Source organism: Lepisma saccharinum, chromosome 14, assembly GCF_977018435.1.
Source record: "Lepisma saccharinum chromosome 14, izLepSacc3.1, whole genome shotgun sequence".
Lineage (NCBI taxonomy): Eukaryota > Metazoa > Arthropoda > Insecta > Zygentoma > Lepismatidae > Lepisma > Lepisma saccharinum.
In genome coordinates, this window is record NC_139242.1 from 58563293 (window position 1) to 58578657 (window position 15365).

Below are 15365 nucleotides of genomic sequence, written 5' to 3' on the forward strand. Positions count from 1 at the left end.
ATTTTTTTATGGAAAGATTTGTTGAACTTCATGCCATGTGTCATCAGCATTATAAATAGTGAAATGGCTAATGTATAGACAATCATCTTTTAACCCACATGTCGGGCTTATTCCTTTTTCACCCCTAGGTGGGTTCGAAAATTCTGATATTAATTGAAGGCATGTGTCTAGACATTAGTCATTTGACTGTTTATAATTACCTTATGATAAGAACAATTCTATTTTTTCTTGTATGTACGCATTGCTTGCATTGTAGAATTACTTTCCTGTAGTTTTGTAGTTTACGGTTATTACAAGCATAAGAAAACAGTTTTTCGTTGTGACGTTGTTGTTATGTTGTTGTGTTGTTATAACTGTATCTTTAGTCAAAATGAAAATAAATGTCTGATGAAGGGAGCGTGTGTTCTGAAACGTCACAACGAAGAACTGTTTTCTTATGCTTGTAATAACCGTCAACCGTAAACTACAGGAAAATAAGAACAATTCAGTCATTAACAATTCTGACAGGCATTTTGGGAAACTACCACTGAGAAGCAACTCTCAGTTAAATGAGAACACAAGGGCTTAAAATGTGTGTTTGAATAATTGTGCAACAATAGGTTTTCATACTATGGGAATGAGAGACGCGGTAATAGATAATTAAGGTACTCCCGTTTTCCGCTTAGTATAAATTCCCATAGTATGAATTCAGAACCTTCGTATGTAAAGGAATTACTGGAATATGAATGGAACGAACGTAAATTACTTGTGCGTCAGTTGGACATAAAATTCCTAAAAGCTTGCAAACAGTGCAATGTTTTTCGTAAGTTTATCCAGTGGAAATTGCATGTGAACAACTATTAAATTAAAAACTTGATCCATAATGCACAAACAACTTGCTCTATCAGCTGTTATATTTGACAAACATACAGAAATTTGCCGACTATCACACATGTGTGAACAACAAAGGAACAGGCTAAAATCATACTACCACCTGCAAGGTGGGAACATGAAAACAGAAACATTAAATACATGCTACAAACTGTGCAAAAAACAAAAATCAGTGCTCTCAGCAACAAACTCAACTTCCTAGGAGGAAAGTGGCCAAGTGAAAGTGCGACCGACCCAGATTGCAGTTGTTAATCTAACCAATCTCAACATCCCAACAGTTTCAAGGATCTCCTCACCTTCGGCAACAAATTTAATGTGCAGCATCAAAGAAAACCACCCTCGACCCTATATGTGCAGCCGAAAAAGCAGCCTGTTTCCCCTCCCAAACCTCAGGATTCTGACAGCATTCCAACAACAACAGCTGGTATCTTGCAACAAGTGACCACCAATAGAAAAACAAGAAAACCAGATACAGCAAAGTAGTGAAACGTTCAGTGAAAAGCAGTGCTATGCTTAGACAGGACGACCACAAATTTCTCCTCAACCCCCACCCTTCACCTGCCATTGCTTAAGGCATCCCCAAAACACATAAACCAGGAATTCCCATGCACCTCATAATAGCTGGCTTCAACCACCCTACGATACATCTTACCAACTGGCTCAAAAACAAAATATCTCAATTCAACCACAAGCTCTCATACGTATTTTGCAACAGTGCCGATGCCAAAAACTTGGTAACATCCATAGTGCAAGCAGATGGTGCTAAAATCGCAAGCATGGACATAGTGGACATGTATAATTCAATACCCATAAACCTAGCCCTAACATCAGTGGAAAGATAGCTGACCATAAAGTCCCCACACAGGAAGTAGCCGAAACTGCCAATTTGCTAGAAGTGTGCTTAAAACAATTATTTTTAATTTGAAAATAATTTCTATGAGCAATCTGAAGGCCTTGCCATGGGAAAGCCACTATCGGCTCCCATAGCAGACATAGTAATGAATTTGGCTGAAAAAAGCATACTCCAAACTCCGGAACTAAAATTCATCAGATATGGACTATACGCTGATGACACCATAGTCATATACAAAAAAAAAACAGAAGAGATCAACCTGTTGTTGGAAAAACTAGATAGCATTCACCGCAGACTAAAATTCACCATAGAACATGAAAAGCATAGTTTTCAGAAAACCAGATGCAGGCAACCAATATATCCATGCACTCCAACCATCCACCCAAGCAAAAGGCCAACGTATGGCTAAACTTCTTCCGAAGAGCCTTCTCCTACTGTTCCAGAGAAGAAGACCTGAAGGACGAGATAGCAACCATCACGGAACTGGCACTAAAACATGGATATACTGAATGTCAACTCTCCACATGGTGCAGCAAAGTTGAAATCCAAGTCGGACAACCTGCACCATCAACACAACCCGCTCCACCATCGCAACCAGATCCCAGTAGCAAAACCAAGTGGTTTGCCTTTCCCTACCACATCCAACCGCCTTACCAAAGCCCTCCGCCCCTACAACATCCAAATAGAACACAAACTAACCTCCAAAATAGCTGACCAACTAATCAAACATAAACGGTACTTCCTCTCCCCCCTCAACAATCCAGGCATCTATGATGCTGAATGCGAGTGCAGGGCTCATTACATCGGCAAATCGATCAGGCCCATCAGTGAGAGAATTCAGCAGCACCTATCAAATGCAAAAACTGCCCAACCCACCACCGGACTTGCCAAGCATATCAAATTCCACAACCATAAAATTGAGAAAGTACATGTCAAATACAAAGCACACACTCTCAGAGACACAAAAATCAGGCACACCACACCTGTCTTCCGTTGCTGCAGCAATTAATACCGTTGAACAGCAGACGACATATACACAGACATACAGGCGACTGCAGCACACCTACCGGCGATTTAGGAAAAAACAACAGAAACGTGCCAAGCAACAACACAATGAATTCCAATGAGGATGGTGGCAGTGGCTACCGAAATTAATAGAAAATAATGTAAAACAGCTTCGCGGAAAACGTGAGTACCTTAATAGGTTTTTATATGTTGTGGGAGATATTTACCCTAAACATCGCGGTAAGCCATAAAACTACCTGATAGGATCTAGGTCTAATCTACCATATTACTCTGTAAATGCACCAGGACCTACTTAGAGACTTTCACACAACATTTGTATGCAGTTGCTTCTCAGAACTATCTTTAAAATAAAAATAAATTCCTATAACATTCTTGGAACCACCACCCTTAAGGTGACATCATTTCATTTTTAGCCGTCGCTTGCTTGATTCTTGCAACACCTACTGACCTTAAGATCAGTGTGGTATAGTGTTCTGGTAAGGCCTAGATAATCATGATTCCAAGTACACCACATGTCACCAAAATTCTGATGAGTTCCTGAAACCTAAACTTAAGGTCAAGTAACTTTCATTGCCTTGCTGGCATACTCTCAGGAAACTCTGCAAGCACTATTTACTTTTTTCAACAATTCATTCTTTCCTTATTCCAAAGTAAGCTTGTTGATAAGACTTGAAGTTAGAAGTGAAATCCAGTTTAGCTTGGATAAAGATTATTATAGTTTATTCAAGTACTGTGTATATGCCTCCCCGATGGCATAGTGGTAACATCCGTCACCTTGTAATCAAGGGGTCCCGGTTTCGATACCCGGTGGAGGCACATAGTGGTTCGGATCCCACTTTAAACTGTAAGTCTAGTCCCGATTAGCCTTCCTGTGCATAAAGTGAACTTAAAACAACAAATCAATGAATCCATCAAGTACTGTATGTGTTAGCTATTAGTGTTATTTCTGTCCATAATTTTGTGGTAAAGAATTAATTTCATGGGCAACTCCCAGCACAGTCTTCTGTAGTTGCTGCTTAATTCTCATGCCTACCTTCTGTCGTCACTTTGACCTGAGCTTATTTCTTTATAACATTTCATGAATTTTCACTTTCCTGTATGCCATGATATAATTTTAATGTGTATTTTTTTTTCTTGTTTGACACTTATCACTTCGATAAGCAGTAGATTGGATTTGAATACTTACTTCTTGATTTTGTGAATGATAAGCAGTAGATTGGATTTGAATACTTACTTCTTAATTTTGTGAATTTATATTTTTAATGTAAAAAAATGAGGCAGGGCAATGGCAAGTTTTCTTTTTCTTTTATTAAGTTGCTTTCCACCCCAATGGGCTAGTTGAGATGATGATGTCACGGATAGAAATCCTGGAAAAATCAGGGAATGTAACATATCATAGTACTGGTAAAGTGTTCCCCTGTGCATAGCACAACGCCATGAAGGCGTATAGGGGGTGTGGGGGTAACGCCCCACACTTTCTTGATCCGGTCGTGAGTGGGGGTGATGTGATCAGCATCACGCCCCTGACCGCCTTTACCCCCCAGGGTTTCCCCCAGGTACCCATGTTATTCGACGCTGGGTGGGCGCCGGGGCCGCTTTCACCGTTAGAAAAGTTCCCGGATTTGAACCGGCCGGGGATCGAACCCGGGACCTTGAGCATGGTAGTCAGACGCGTTACCGACTGAGCCACCGCGGCCACATATCATAGTACTGCATTTGATGAATGTTAGAACTGGGATAGCAATGTATCGGAACCAGAAAGAATTAACTGTAATTAAATCACCAATACGAGCTGATACTCTTCTGGGAACTGGATATCTTGTGGAGTCCACAAAAAGGTCTAAATATCCTGGAGTTATGCAAAGTGCATAATTTCCTTTGTTTTTGTAACAACATTGCAGGGAGAAATGGATTTTCAGATTCAATGAACTTATCAGTATTTTAAAGCAAAATTCTGCTTTGATGTCACAATGGGAAATTTATGTAATTAAATTTATAAATATTCAGAACTGCTTTGAATTGTTACAATTTCCGAGTATTGTTATACATGAGAATCAGAAGGAGTATCAGTGGTAGGAACGCCAGTTCAAAGTGATATCAACCCAGCTCTAGTGAATATAATTATAAACACTAATTTTCCAGAATGGGTATATTGTAATTTTTGTTGTATGTACTTATTGCTTGCATTAAAAAGTTTATGGTTCTTACAAGTACATAAACACAATTTTCAATCAAAGAAGAATTACTGTATGATGAAGGGAGCGTATGTTCTCCCAAAATGTCAAAGAGAGAAACATTGAAAATCGTGTTTAAAAAGTACTGCAAATAGTGTTGTAATATATAACATTCCAACATAACCTGGAAATTAACTTCAGAATGCCTTAAAAAAGTTAGGGAATTTGATTTGGTCAAATTAGTTGCAACCCTAATGGTAGCTCTCATTCTGAGGATGGGAACCATCAGATGAAAACATTGTAAGGTAGTCAGCATACATTGCCACCAAAGCTGCTTTATAAATAAATTTAATAAAAAAAAATGTTAAACCAATCACAGTGACAATCATAATACCCTGGATATTTACATAAAGCACATTCTCCAACTGTTCAGCATTAATTAGATGCATTATAGAGACCCAACAGGCACAGTGGATTTAATGTAAATATAAATGCATATAATACTAATTTGATTTTTTTGGCCCTTCAGGTTAATGTGAAAGAATCACCACATTCTGTGGGCGGAGATAATCAAAGATGTTATGAGGTAAATGTAGTTTCCATTATCTACCTAATGTTGAAATTTCTTTAGCAAATTAAGTTGTAACGTTATAGGAGCTTCTTTTGATTTTAAGTTAGCAATGCAAATATGATGATGTATGTTTTGTAGAAGGCCTGCTGTATTGTTGTGTACTTATATGTATAGTAATAGGCAATTTCTATTTGCTAGGCTCTTTCTATGCTTCTGAACGCCCAGTCTTTTCCATTCGTCATTGATCTGGCCTGCCTAGCATCACGAAGGGAATATCTAAAGTTAGAAAAGTGGTTGACAGACAAGATCAGAGAACACGGAGAGCCTTTCATATCAGCTTGTGTTAAATTCCTCCAGGTAAGACATCTTGCAATTTTGAGAATTCATTTAGATACCCAATTTGATTTATTGTTATTTCACTAGGCAGTGTTGCGAGGAAAGCTTTGTAATGTTAGAATAAACTAATATATAAAGTGGCACTTTGGTGGTTTCCAAGGAAGAAACATATGAGGGCTATCCAGAAAGTAACTTACGTTTTGGAATAAATAAAACTCAAGTGAAGGTAAACATTTTTTATTATATACATTTGAAAGTCAAACTCTTACACTATTTTTCAACATAGTCTCCGTACAAATTGAGACACTTATCATAACGGTGCACCAGCTTATTAATTCCATCGTCATGGAACTTGGCTGCCTGGGACTTCAACCACTCGTTCACGCCTGCCTGCAGTCACAATGCTCGGTCGGCTACTTCGCTCTACACCGTGTACGTTAGTGCGGCCATTTTTAAACATATTGCACCACTGCCTCACTCTGCCTTCACTCATTACGTCGTTCCCATACACCTCACAAAGTTGCCGATGAATTTCAATTGGTTTGTGGTTTTTCACCAACAAAAATCTAATCACTCACCGCACTTCACAACTCACTGGATTTTCGATTGCAGCACACATTTTAATATTCAGAGTGAACACAGCAGAGGCAACACGAACCGCATGCTACCATAGGTGGATGCGTACTGAGTGAGGGGACGCTCTGACACCAAGATGGCATCATTAGCCCCACTCCTCTCCCCACTCCACCAAAACGTAAGTTACTATCTGGATAGCCCTCGTATTTAAGGTGCTTCGGAAAGACACATAGTCACAAACTGCGATTTTCTGTTGCTTTCAGCTTTCACACTAAATCAATTAAATAAAATTTTATAATTAAGGTACTCACGTTTTCCGCAAAGCTGTTTTACAGTATTTTCTATTGATTTCGGTAGCCACTGCCACCATCCTCGTTGGAAACGTGCCAAGCAACAACACAACAAATTCCAACAAGGATGGTGACAGTGGCTACTGAAATTAATAGAAAATAATGTAAAATAGCTTTGCGAAAAACGTGAGTACCTTAATTATCTATTACCGCGTCTCTCATTCCCATAGTATAAAATTTTATGTTGCGCATGTATAAAGATTGTAAACAGTGATGATCAAATGGTATATCATGTCTCTGTTTGCTATTAAAGTAATAAACTCTCTGTTGTAAAATTGCATTTTTTGTTTTCTCATAACAATCTAGATTTGTTTAAAAAACTTCACTTATTACAAAAATAAACAGTTAGCCTTCTAATAGGACTTGCATGTAGTCACCAGAGTATTAAGTTTATTCCTGTGTAAATGAGTCAATTTTTTGCTACTAAAATATGTACAGCAGAATTAATCATTTTTCTGTGAATTTCATAACTTGCAGGATAATTCAGACTTCAGAAAGTGTCAGGTCCATGAATAAACTCTGAATTTCAGAGTTTATTTTGCACTTTGCAGTTCATTTTGTGGCAAAATATGGGAGGAAACTGCACCCCATATCTTTCAGAAACATGAAAAATGAACATGGTAGCATGTTATTGCACATTTTAGGTTTCCACTAAAAATCAAATATGCATGCCTCTAATAATAAGATAAAAATGTATTTCTGCGTGATTTTTCAAGTACAATACAATCATTTATATATATTGTAGATGTCGACTGTGCAATATAGGTTTGTAATTTTTCTTTCAGCGTCGGTGTCCACAGATCATGGGAGGTATTGTAAAAGAAGAAAATCTACCAAAATCTGCTCAGTTACCGCATGAGACATTAACGATAATGTTGGCTTGTCTTCAGGCATGTGCAGGGTATGTTTAATTTATATATTTTTATTCAATGTCATAATTCATGCAAAATTTTTCTTAATACTAATCATTTGGGTTGCACTGTGCAAAACTTTTAACAGTAAATGAAATTTGGAATAATGAGTGTTCAAGTTGCAATAGTAGTTGTTCATCACAGAGTTGTCCCTCGTTTTAGTTTTGCACAATTTGATGTATTTGAGTGTGTTTCATGTTCTAAAGTTCTATGCTAATGTAGTCTTCATTTATACGTAGTTAAAGTAACACTTGAGATTTGATCTTCCCTTTTAATATCCTGGGGATGAAAAAGAAAAGCGAGGACAACACAATAAAAACCCCACGTTTCACAGGTTACTCACCTGGATTGTCAATGGAGAAGTAGAGGAACAGTAATAAAATGAGGTAGAAAGTCAAACCAATATTGTCAGCTTCTTTATTTCTCTATTCACAATGCATGTGAGAAACCTACAAAATTTGGGGGCATTTAAACAATGTTACATTGTTCTGTTTTCTTTTTTATCTTTGGACACCAACAGATAAGATCATGATCCATCCAACACTTGGCATGCAAAAATATTTTAAGTGAATATTTCAAGCCAAAATGTCAGTTTTTATATTAAATTTCAACCTGAACATTAGTCCATTTTTGTCTCAAAACTTTGAGCTTCTATTTACGACAAATATATGCCTCTAGCAATATGACAATATATGAAAGAAAATAATATTTGTTTTAGTGGAAGATTGCTTTACATAACAGTTATAACCAATGTCTCTTAAATTATAATTCAGTTATGAAACATGATGTTACTTACTTTGCCTAAACCAATTTTATGCTAATTTCAGGAATGTGAGCCAAGAACTATCTGAAGGAATTTTAACAATGGTCGCAAATTGCAATGTACTTCTAAGCAAGCCTCGACAACCACCTCCAGGAGTAGTTAGAACACACAGAGGGATTGAACCAGCTTTTAACCCATCGTCATTGAGTGGCCAAGTAAGTATGCATGTGCAGTCACATAGATTTGATTCTTCTTCAGATTGTGCTTCTTCATTTCTAATGTTCATTCTGTATAAATCGCGAGTAAAAGAACACATAAACCACTGTTTCATCTATGAACAGCATGTGATTGTTTTTCGGTCCATGTGAGGTAAATACAGGGTGTTCCATATGTCTGTACCCAAAGGTGGAAAACCTGTAGAATTGCAGAATATCGTGAAAGTACCTCCTGTTGTGTTGCATACACAGTTGTATATGAAATTTCCATTCATGAAGCATCTTATGGGTATTTGACAGAATTTTCTGATATGCCTGCACAATGTATTATTTAAGATGGTAGAATGCTCTGGATTTTGACCTACTACACTGCAACTTTCAGGTGGCCCCACAAATAAACTACTGGAGAGAGAGAGAGATCTGGGCTCCTTAGAGGCCATCCTACCTTCCTACAACGTTCATGAAATCTAAAATTATAAAAAAACCTGTATGGGTCCAAACTTACAGGGCACTCTTTTATCTGAGGTGTTTCATAAATAATTGAGGGGTTAGAAAACTTTATTGCAAGTAAACTATCGAACTTTCGTTAATGAAACCAGTTATAACACCATTAAGCCTTGTTTCCATTATTATGAAAAAATATAAATATGCTGACCAAGGCAGTAATTTATTTTATTAAAAACATAAACTAAACGTAACGTTTCAACCTTCTAGCAAGGTCTTCATCAGACTCTGTATCAAGTACAAAAGTAACAAGATACCAAAAACAGGGCATTATATACACAAAACATCACTCCCTCCAGACTAATAGAAAGTTGTTTTGGAACTTTCTCGCAGGTGGCTTTCACTATACTTTCACCTAAAAGGCGAAAAATATATACTTTCATATAGAATTTGGATTGGGCTTTATATATCACGCTCTTTTTCCTTCATTTTCCTCCTTCTCCTCTCCTCTTTCTCTCTTGTCCTTTCCACTCTTTCTAACACTTTCTTCCATTCTTTGTTTAACTTCAGTCCCCCATTCCAGTTCATTGTGTCTTCTTCACCTTTCTTTTCTATTTCCTTGGCTTCCTTCCATTTTCTCACTAGCATTCTCTTCTCCCTTCCTATCTGCTTAGCCTCATCCCACTCTATGTCATGTCCTGTTTCTCTCGTGTGTTTAAATATCGCATTTCTCTCTCTCTTAAGTCGTACATCATCCCTATGTTGTTTCAACCTATCTTTCAGTCTCTTTTTCGTTTCTCCTATGTACACACTCTGACATTCTTTACATTTTACTTCGTAGATAATCCCTTCCTCTTCCTCTTCTCTGTTTTCCTTTTTCTTGTTTGCATTCTTTGCTATTCCTAAGATGCTTCTCCCTCCCTTTCTGTAAGTTTTAATGCCCGCTTTCCTAAGCACTTTGCATATCTTTTCTGTGGTCTCACCCATACTCCTTATTCCAAACCACCTCTCTTTTTCTTTCTCTTCCAATTCTCCCCTTCCTCTTTTCTTCCTTCTTCTGTTTATGTCCAGTCTATCCTGCTTCTCATAGCCATTATTTTCCAGCTGTTTCCATAGGCTATTTATTTTGCCTTCTTTTACACATTCCTTCGTGCATATTTTCGTTATTCTGTCCTCCATATTCTTTATGAAATTTCTTTTTGTCACCTCACTTACATCACTTCTTTTGTGGCAGAATACCCCTGCTGCACACTTCTTCTGATGCCAAGCGGTTTCAATTTCTTCTCCTCTCTTCCTTTTCATCAATATATCAAGGTAGCTTAACTTGCCTTCTTCTTCTATTTCAAGTTCCAATAAAATCCCTCTTTCTTCATCTTGTATTTCTTTGGCAAAAATGTCAAGCTGCCTCTTTGTTCCCTTCCATATGCCAAAACAATCGTCCACATATCTGCAAAACAAAATTATTTTGTCACCTCCTTTTTCTATCACTTTCTTTTCCCATTCATTCATAACCAATTCAGCCAATGCTGGGCTTAGGCTAGAACCTATATTCAGTCCTTCACTCATTAACATTATTTTATCTCCCATTATACTGTAACCGTTATTCCAAATGGTCTCCAGCGCCTTCACTACCCTTTCACTATCCCATTCTCCTATAATTTCCTTTCCCATTCTCTTTTTAATAATGTCCAAAACGTGTTCCCTCTTGATGCTTGGGAACATACTTTTTACATCTAAGCTGAACATTGTCGTCTTCATCTCATTTAACTTAAGTCCTTTTATGAGGTCTACTACTTGCTCACTGTTCTTAACTGCTCTGCTTTCTTGCTGTGTTACTAACACTTCAATAACTTTCTTTAATTTCTTTTCCAAGGGTTCCAAAATATTGTTTCTGCAATTCATTACTGGTCTTAACTTTATCTCCTCTTTGTGTATCTTTGGAAAGCCCTTCAAACTTGGTAGTCTTCCTGTCTCCTTTATGCATTTCTTGAATCCACTCTTCCTACAGTCTTGTATGACCCTTTCTTTTATAGTTTGTTCTTCTTCTGTTCCACAAATCTCCTCATATCCATTTTCTTTTAGGTCTTCAAACTTCCTCTCGTACCATTCTCTTTCCATCACCACAATTGCTCCTCCTTTATCTGCCTGCTCTATCACCACATCATTTCTTTTCTTGATTTTCTTTATCCCTTCCCTTTCTTTCTGACTCAAATTATCTACTTTTCTTTGTTTTCCCATTTCTTTCTTCAGTATGGCTGCTGTTCTTCTTCTAATCTTGTCTCTAGCTGGTTCTTCTTTTATATGGAGTACTGCTTCTTCAATGTCATATATAACTTCCTCATAATCTACATTTCTTTCTTTAACTTTGAAACCTCTTCCTAGTTTTAAAAAAGCTTCCTCTTCTTTTGATAGGTCAACGTTCCCTATTACCACAACTCTTTTTCTGGTATCCTCTTCTTCTTCCTCTTCTCCCCTTTCTTCTTTCCATCCTAGTCCCTCTCCCTTCTTTTTCAATTTTATTTGTATTTTCTCTCTAAATTTCTCCTGCCAGCTTTTCAGAAAGAAAGGGAAGGGATAAAGAAAATCAAGAAAAGAAATGATGTGGTGATAGAGCAGGCAGATAAAGGAGGAGCAATTGTGGTGATGGAAAGAGAATGGTACGAGAGGAAGTTTGAAGACCTAAAAGAAAATGGATATGAGGAGATTTGTGGAACAGAAGAAGAACAAACTATAAAAGAAAGGGTCATACAAGACTGTAGGAAGAGTGGATTCAAGAAATGCATAAAGGAGACAGGAAGACTACCAAGTTTGAAGGGCTTTCCAAAGATACACAAAGAGGAGATAAAGTTAAGACCAGTAATGAATTGCAGAAACAATATTTTGGAACCCTTGGAAAAGAAATTAAAGAAAGTTATTGAAGTGTTAGTAACACAGCAAGAAAGCAGAGCAGTTAAGAACAGTGAGCAAGTAGTAGACCTCATAAAAGGACTTAAGTTAAATGAGATGAAGACGACAATGTTCAGCTTAGATGTAAAAAGTATGTTCCCAAGCATCAAGAGGGAACACGTTTTGGACATTATTAAAAAGAGAATGGGAAAGGAAATTATAGGAGAATGGGATAGTGAAAGGGTAGTGAAGGCGCTGGAGACCATTTGGAATAACGGTTACAGTATAATGGGAGATAAAATAATGTTAATGAGTGAAGGACTGAATATAGGTTCTAGCCTAAGCCCAGCATTGGCTGAATTGGTTATGAATGAATGGGAAAAGAAAGTGATAGAAAAAGGAGGTGACAAAATAATTTTGTTTTGCAGATATGTGGACGATTGTTTTGGCATATGGAAGGGAACAAAGAGGCAGCTTGACATTTTTGCCAAAGAAATACAAGATGAAGAAAGAGGGATTTTATTGGAACTTGAAATAGAAGAAGAAGGCAAGTTAAGCTACCTTGATATATTGATGAAAAGGAAGAGAGGAGAAGAAATTGAAACCGCTTGGCATCAGAAGAAGTGTGCAGCAGGGGTATTCTGCCACAAAAGAAGTGATGTAAGTGAGGTGACAAAAAGAAATTTCATAAAGAATATGGAGGACAGAATAACGAAAATATGCACGAAGGAATGTGTAAAAGAAGGCAAAATAAATAGCCTATGGAAACAGCTGGAAAATAATGGCTATGAGAAGCAGGATAGACTGGACATAAACAGAAGAAGGAAGAAAAGAGGAAGGGGAGAATTGGAAGAGAAAGAAAAAGAGAGGTGGTTTGGAATAAGGAGTATGGGTGAGACCACAGAAAAGATATGCAAAGTGCTTAGGAAAGCGGGCATTAAAACTTACAGAAAGGGAGGGAGAAGCATCTTAGGAATAGCAAAGAATGCAAACAAGAAAAAGGAAAACAGAGAAGAGGAAGAGGAAGGGATTATCTACGAAGTAAAATGTAAAGAATGTCAGAGTGTGTACATAGGAGAAACGAAAAAGAGACTGAAAGATAGGTTGAAACAACATAGGGATGATGTACGACTTAAGAGAGAGAGAAATGCGATATTTAAACACACGAGAGAAACAGGACATGACATAGAGTGGGATGAGGCTAAGCAGATAGGAAGGGAGAAGAGAATGCTAGTGAGAAAATGGAAGGAAGCCAAGGAAATAGAAAAGAAAGGTGAAGAAGACACAATGAACTGGAATGGGGGACTGAAGTTAAACAAAGAATGGAAGAAAGTGTTAGAAAGAGTGGAAAGGACAAGAGAGAAAGAGGAGAGGAGAAGGAGGAAAATGAAGGAAAAAGAGCGTGATATATAAAGCCCAATCCAAATTCTATATGAAAGTATATATTTTTCGCCTTTTAGGTGAAAGTATAGTGAAAGCCACCTGCGAGAAAGTTCCAAAACAACTTTCTATTAGTCTGGAGGGAGTGATGTTTTGTGTATATAATGCCCTGTTTTTGGTATCTTGTTACTTTTGTACTTGATACAGAGTCTGATGAAGACCTTGCTAGAAGGTTGAAACGTTACGTTTAGTTTATGTTTTTAATAAAATAAATTACTGCCTTGGTCAGCATATTTATATTTTTTCATGAAACCAGTGTAGAACAAACTAGGAACTCAAGCAATTTTTTTTAACACCTACAAATGTTCAATGTATGCACCACGGCTGACACGGCATGCAAGACAATAGGAACGCAAACAGTTTGTACATGCATGTTTCGTTAAGCTTAAGAGTTCATATCCCCGCTATGCGACACTCAAATCACCCACATTACTCACAGTGTTTCGTGCAATGTTTTGGTCACGTGACCTTACACTGTGTGACTACTTTTTGTGGGGTTTCATCAAAGACAGGGTATTCATCTCATCGATGCCGAGTGATATCGCAACCCTAAGGGAGCGTATCATCTCAGCAATAGACACCATCAACAGGCCCATGTTGATGCGAGTGTTACAAGAAGTAGACTATCGTGTTGATGTGTGCCGTGTCACCCGTGGTGCATACATTTGAGATTTGTAGGTGTTAAAAGAAACTGTCTTGAGTTCCTCGTTCGTTCTGGACTGGTTTCGTTAACGTAAATTGAAACTTTTATCCTCTCCTTCTATTTCTCTCTCCCTCCCTCTCCATTGGCGGGCGGCGGAGTCGTAGGTTCCTTTCTTTTCCGAGGAGAAAGGGAAAAGATGCTGCCCCACCCACCCTATTCCCCAGGTTCTCTTCTCTTCTTTCTACCTTCTCTCTCTCTCTTCTCTAGAGAAAGAGAGAGAGAATCAGAGAGTGAAAGGAAAAAGGGAAAGAGAAAGAAGGAAAGACTCCACTCCCCTTTTCTCGTCTCCTCCCCTTCTTTCCTCTCTGTGTGGGGGAAGGGGGAAAGAAGGGAAAAAGGAAAAGAGAGAAAGAAAGATGAGAGAGAGAGAGAGAGAGAGAGAGGAAGCAAGAGAGAAGTGTAAGGAAAAGAGAGAGTGGAAGAAGGAAAGACGTGTTTCTCTTTCATTTTCTCTCTCTTTTTCAAAGAATAGAGAGTGAGAGATAGAGGAAGAGAAAGATCTCTATTCCTCCCTCTCTCTCTTTCTTTCCTTACTCGCAATAAATATTTGTAATGCTCAAGTATTTATGAAACACCCAGTATAAACACATCAGTTTCATGGGTAAAGGTCGTGTTGGAGTGTGCTCAGACGCAGAGTGAATCATTCAAATTTTGGCTTCTTGTTTACCCTACCCTACTATATATGATCGTAGTGTATTATTGCTAGTTTCACATTCAAAGCATTAGTTGGAAAGAAGAATAAATTCATTTTGCATTCATGATAAAAGAAATCTATGGGACATTAAGTACTTTAAACTCTGGGATTAGTCGATGGTAAAACCCAATATGAAGTCACTATGAACTTGTTTATGACAATCGCATTTATCTGAAACAGTTCTTAGTAAATTTTAAAAATACACAAAAATATTTTACATCATTATTATCAATATTTAATAGTGTACACAAACACTGCATGCTGTAACTTCGCCATATTACTGTTTGTACATTGTCATTTTCATTGTAATTTTTTAATATGCAATGTAAGTTTAATACAGTATATTTCAGATTATCTGAAACTGGCACAGTCCGATCAAATTCAGATCGAATTGTTATTGTAATGCCTAATCTCAAGAGCTGAGCCTGTACTAATACTTAAACATTGTAACAATTTAATGTTGTTCAGAATACTTATAAATGTTAATATTGGAACAATCCCATACCATATCATAAGTTTGCCAAATGAGAATATTTATATAACCCCCATATAA

General features: G+C 37.5%; 1 protein-coding gene across 6 annotated transcripts in view; it reads left to right on the forward strand.

Annotated features, from left to right (window-relative positions):
- LOC145998923 (CCR4-NOT transcription complex subunit 1-like) overlaps positions 1 to 15365 on the forward strand; it is a 133307-nt gene that overhangs the window by 31318 nt on the left and 86624 nt on the right. For 3 of the 6 annotated variants that reach the window (XM_083135699.1, XM_083135701.1, XM_083135702.1), the window contains exons 11-14: positions 5453 to 5509; positions 5693 to 5851; positions 7542 to 7657; positions 8495 to 8645. In XM_083135699.1, coding sequence (XP_082991825.1) covers positions 5453 to 5509; positions 5693 to 5851; positions 7542 to 7657; positions 8495 to 8645 — 483 coding nt within the window. The remainder of the gene's footprint in view (positions 1 to 5452; positions 5510 to 5692; positions 5852 to 7541; positions 7658 to 8494; positions 8646 to 15365) is intronic. The other 3 variants (XM_083135700.1, XM_083135703.1, XM_083135705.1) reach the window with 1 other exon arrangement.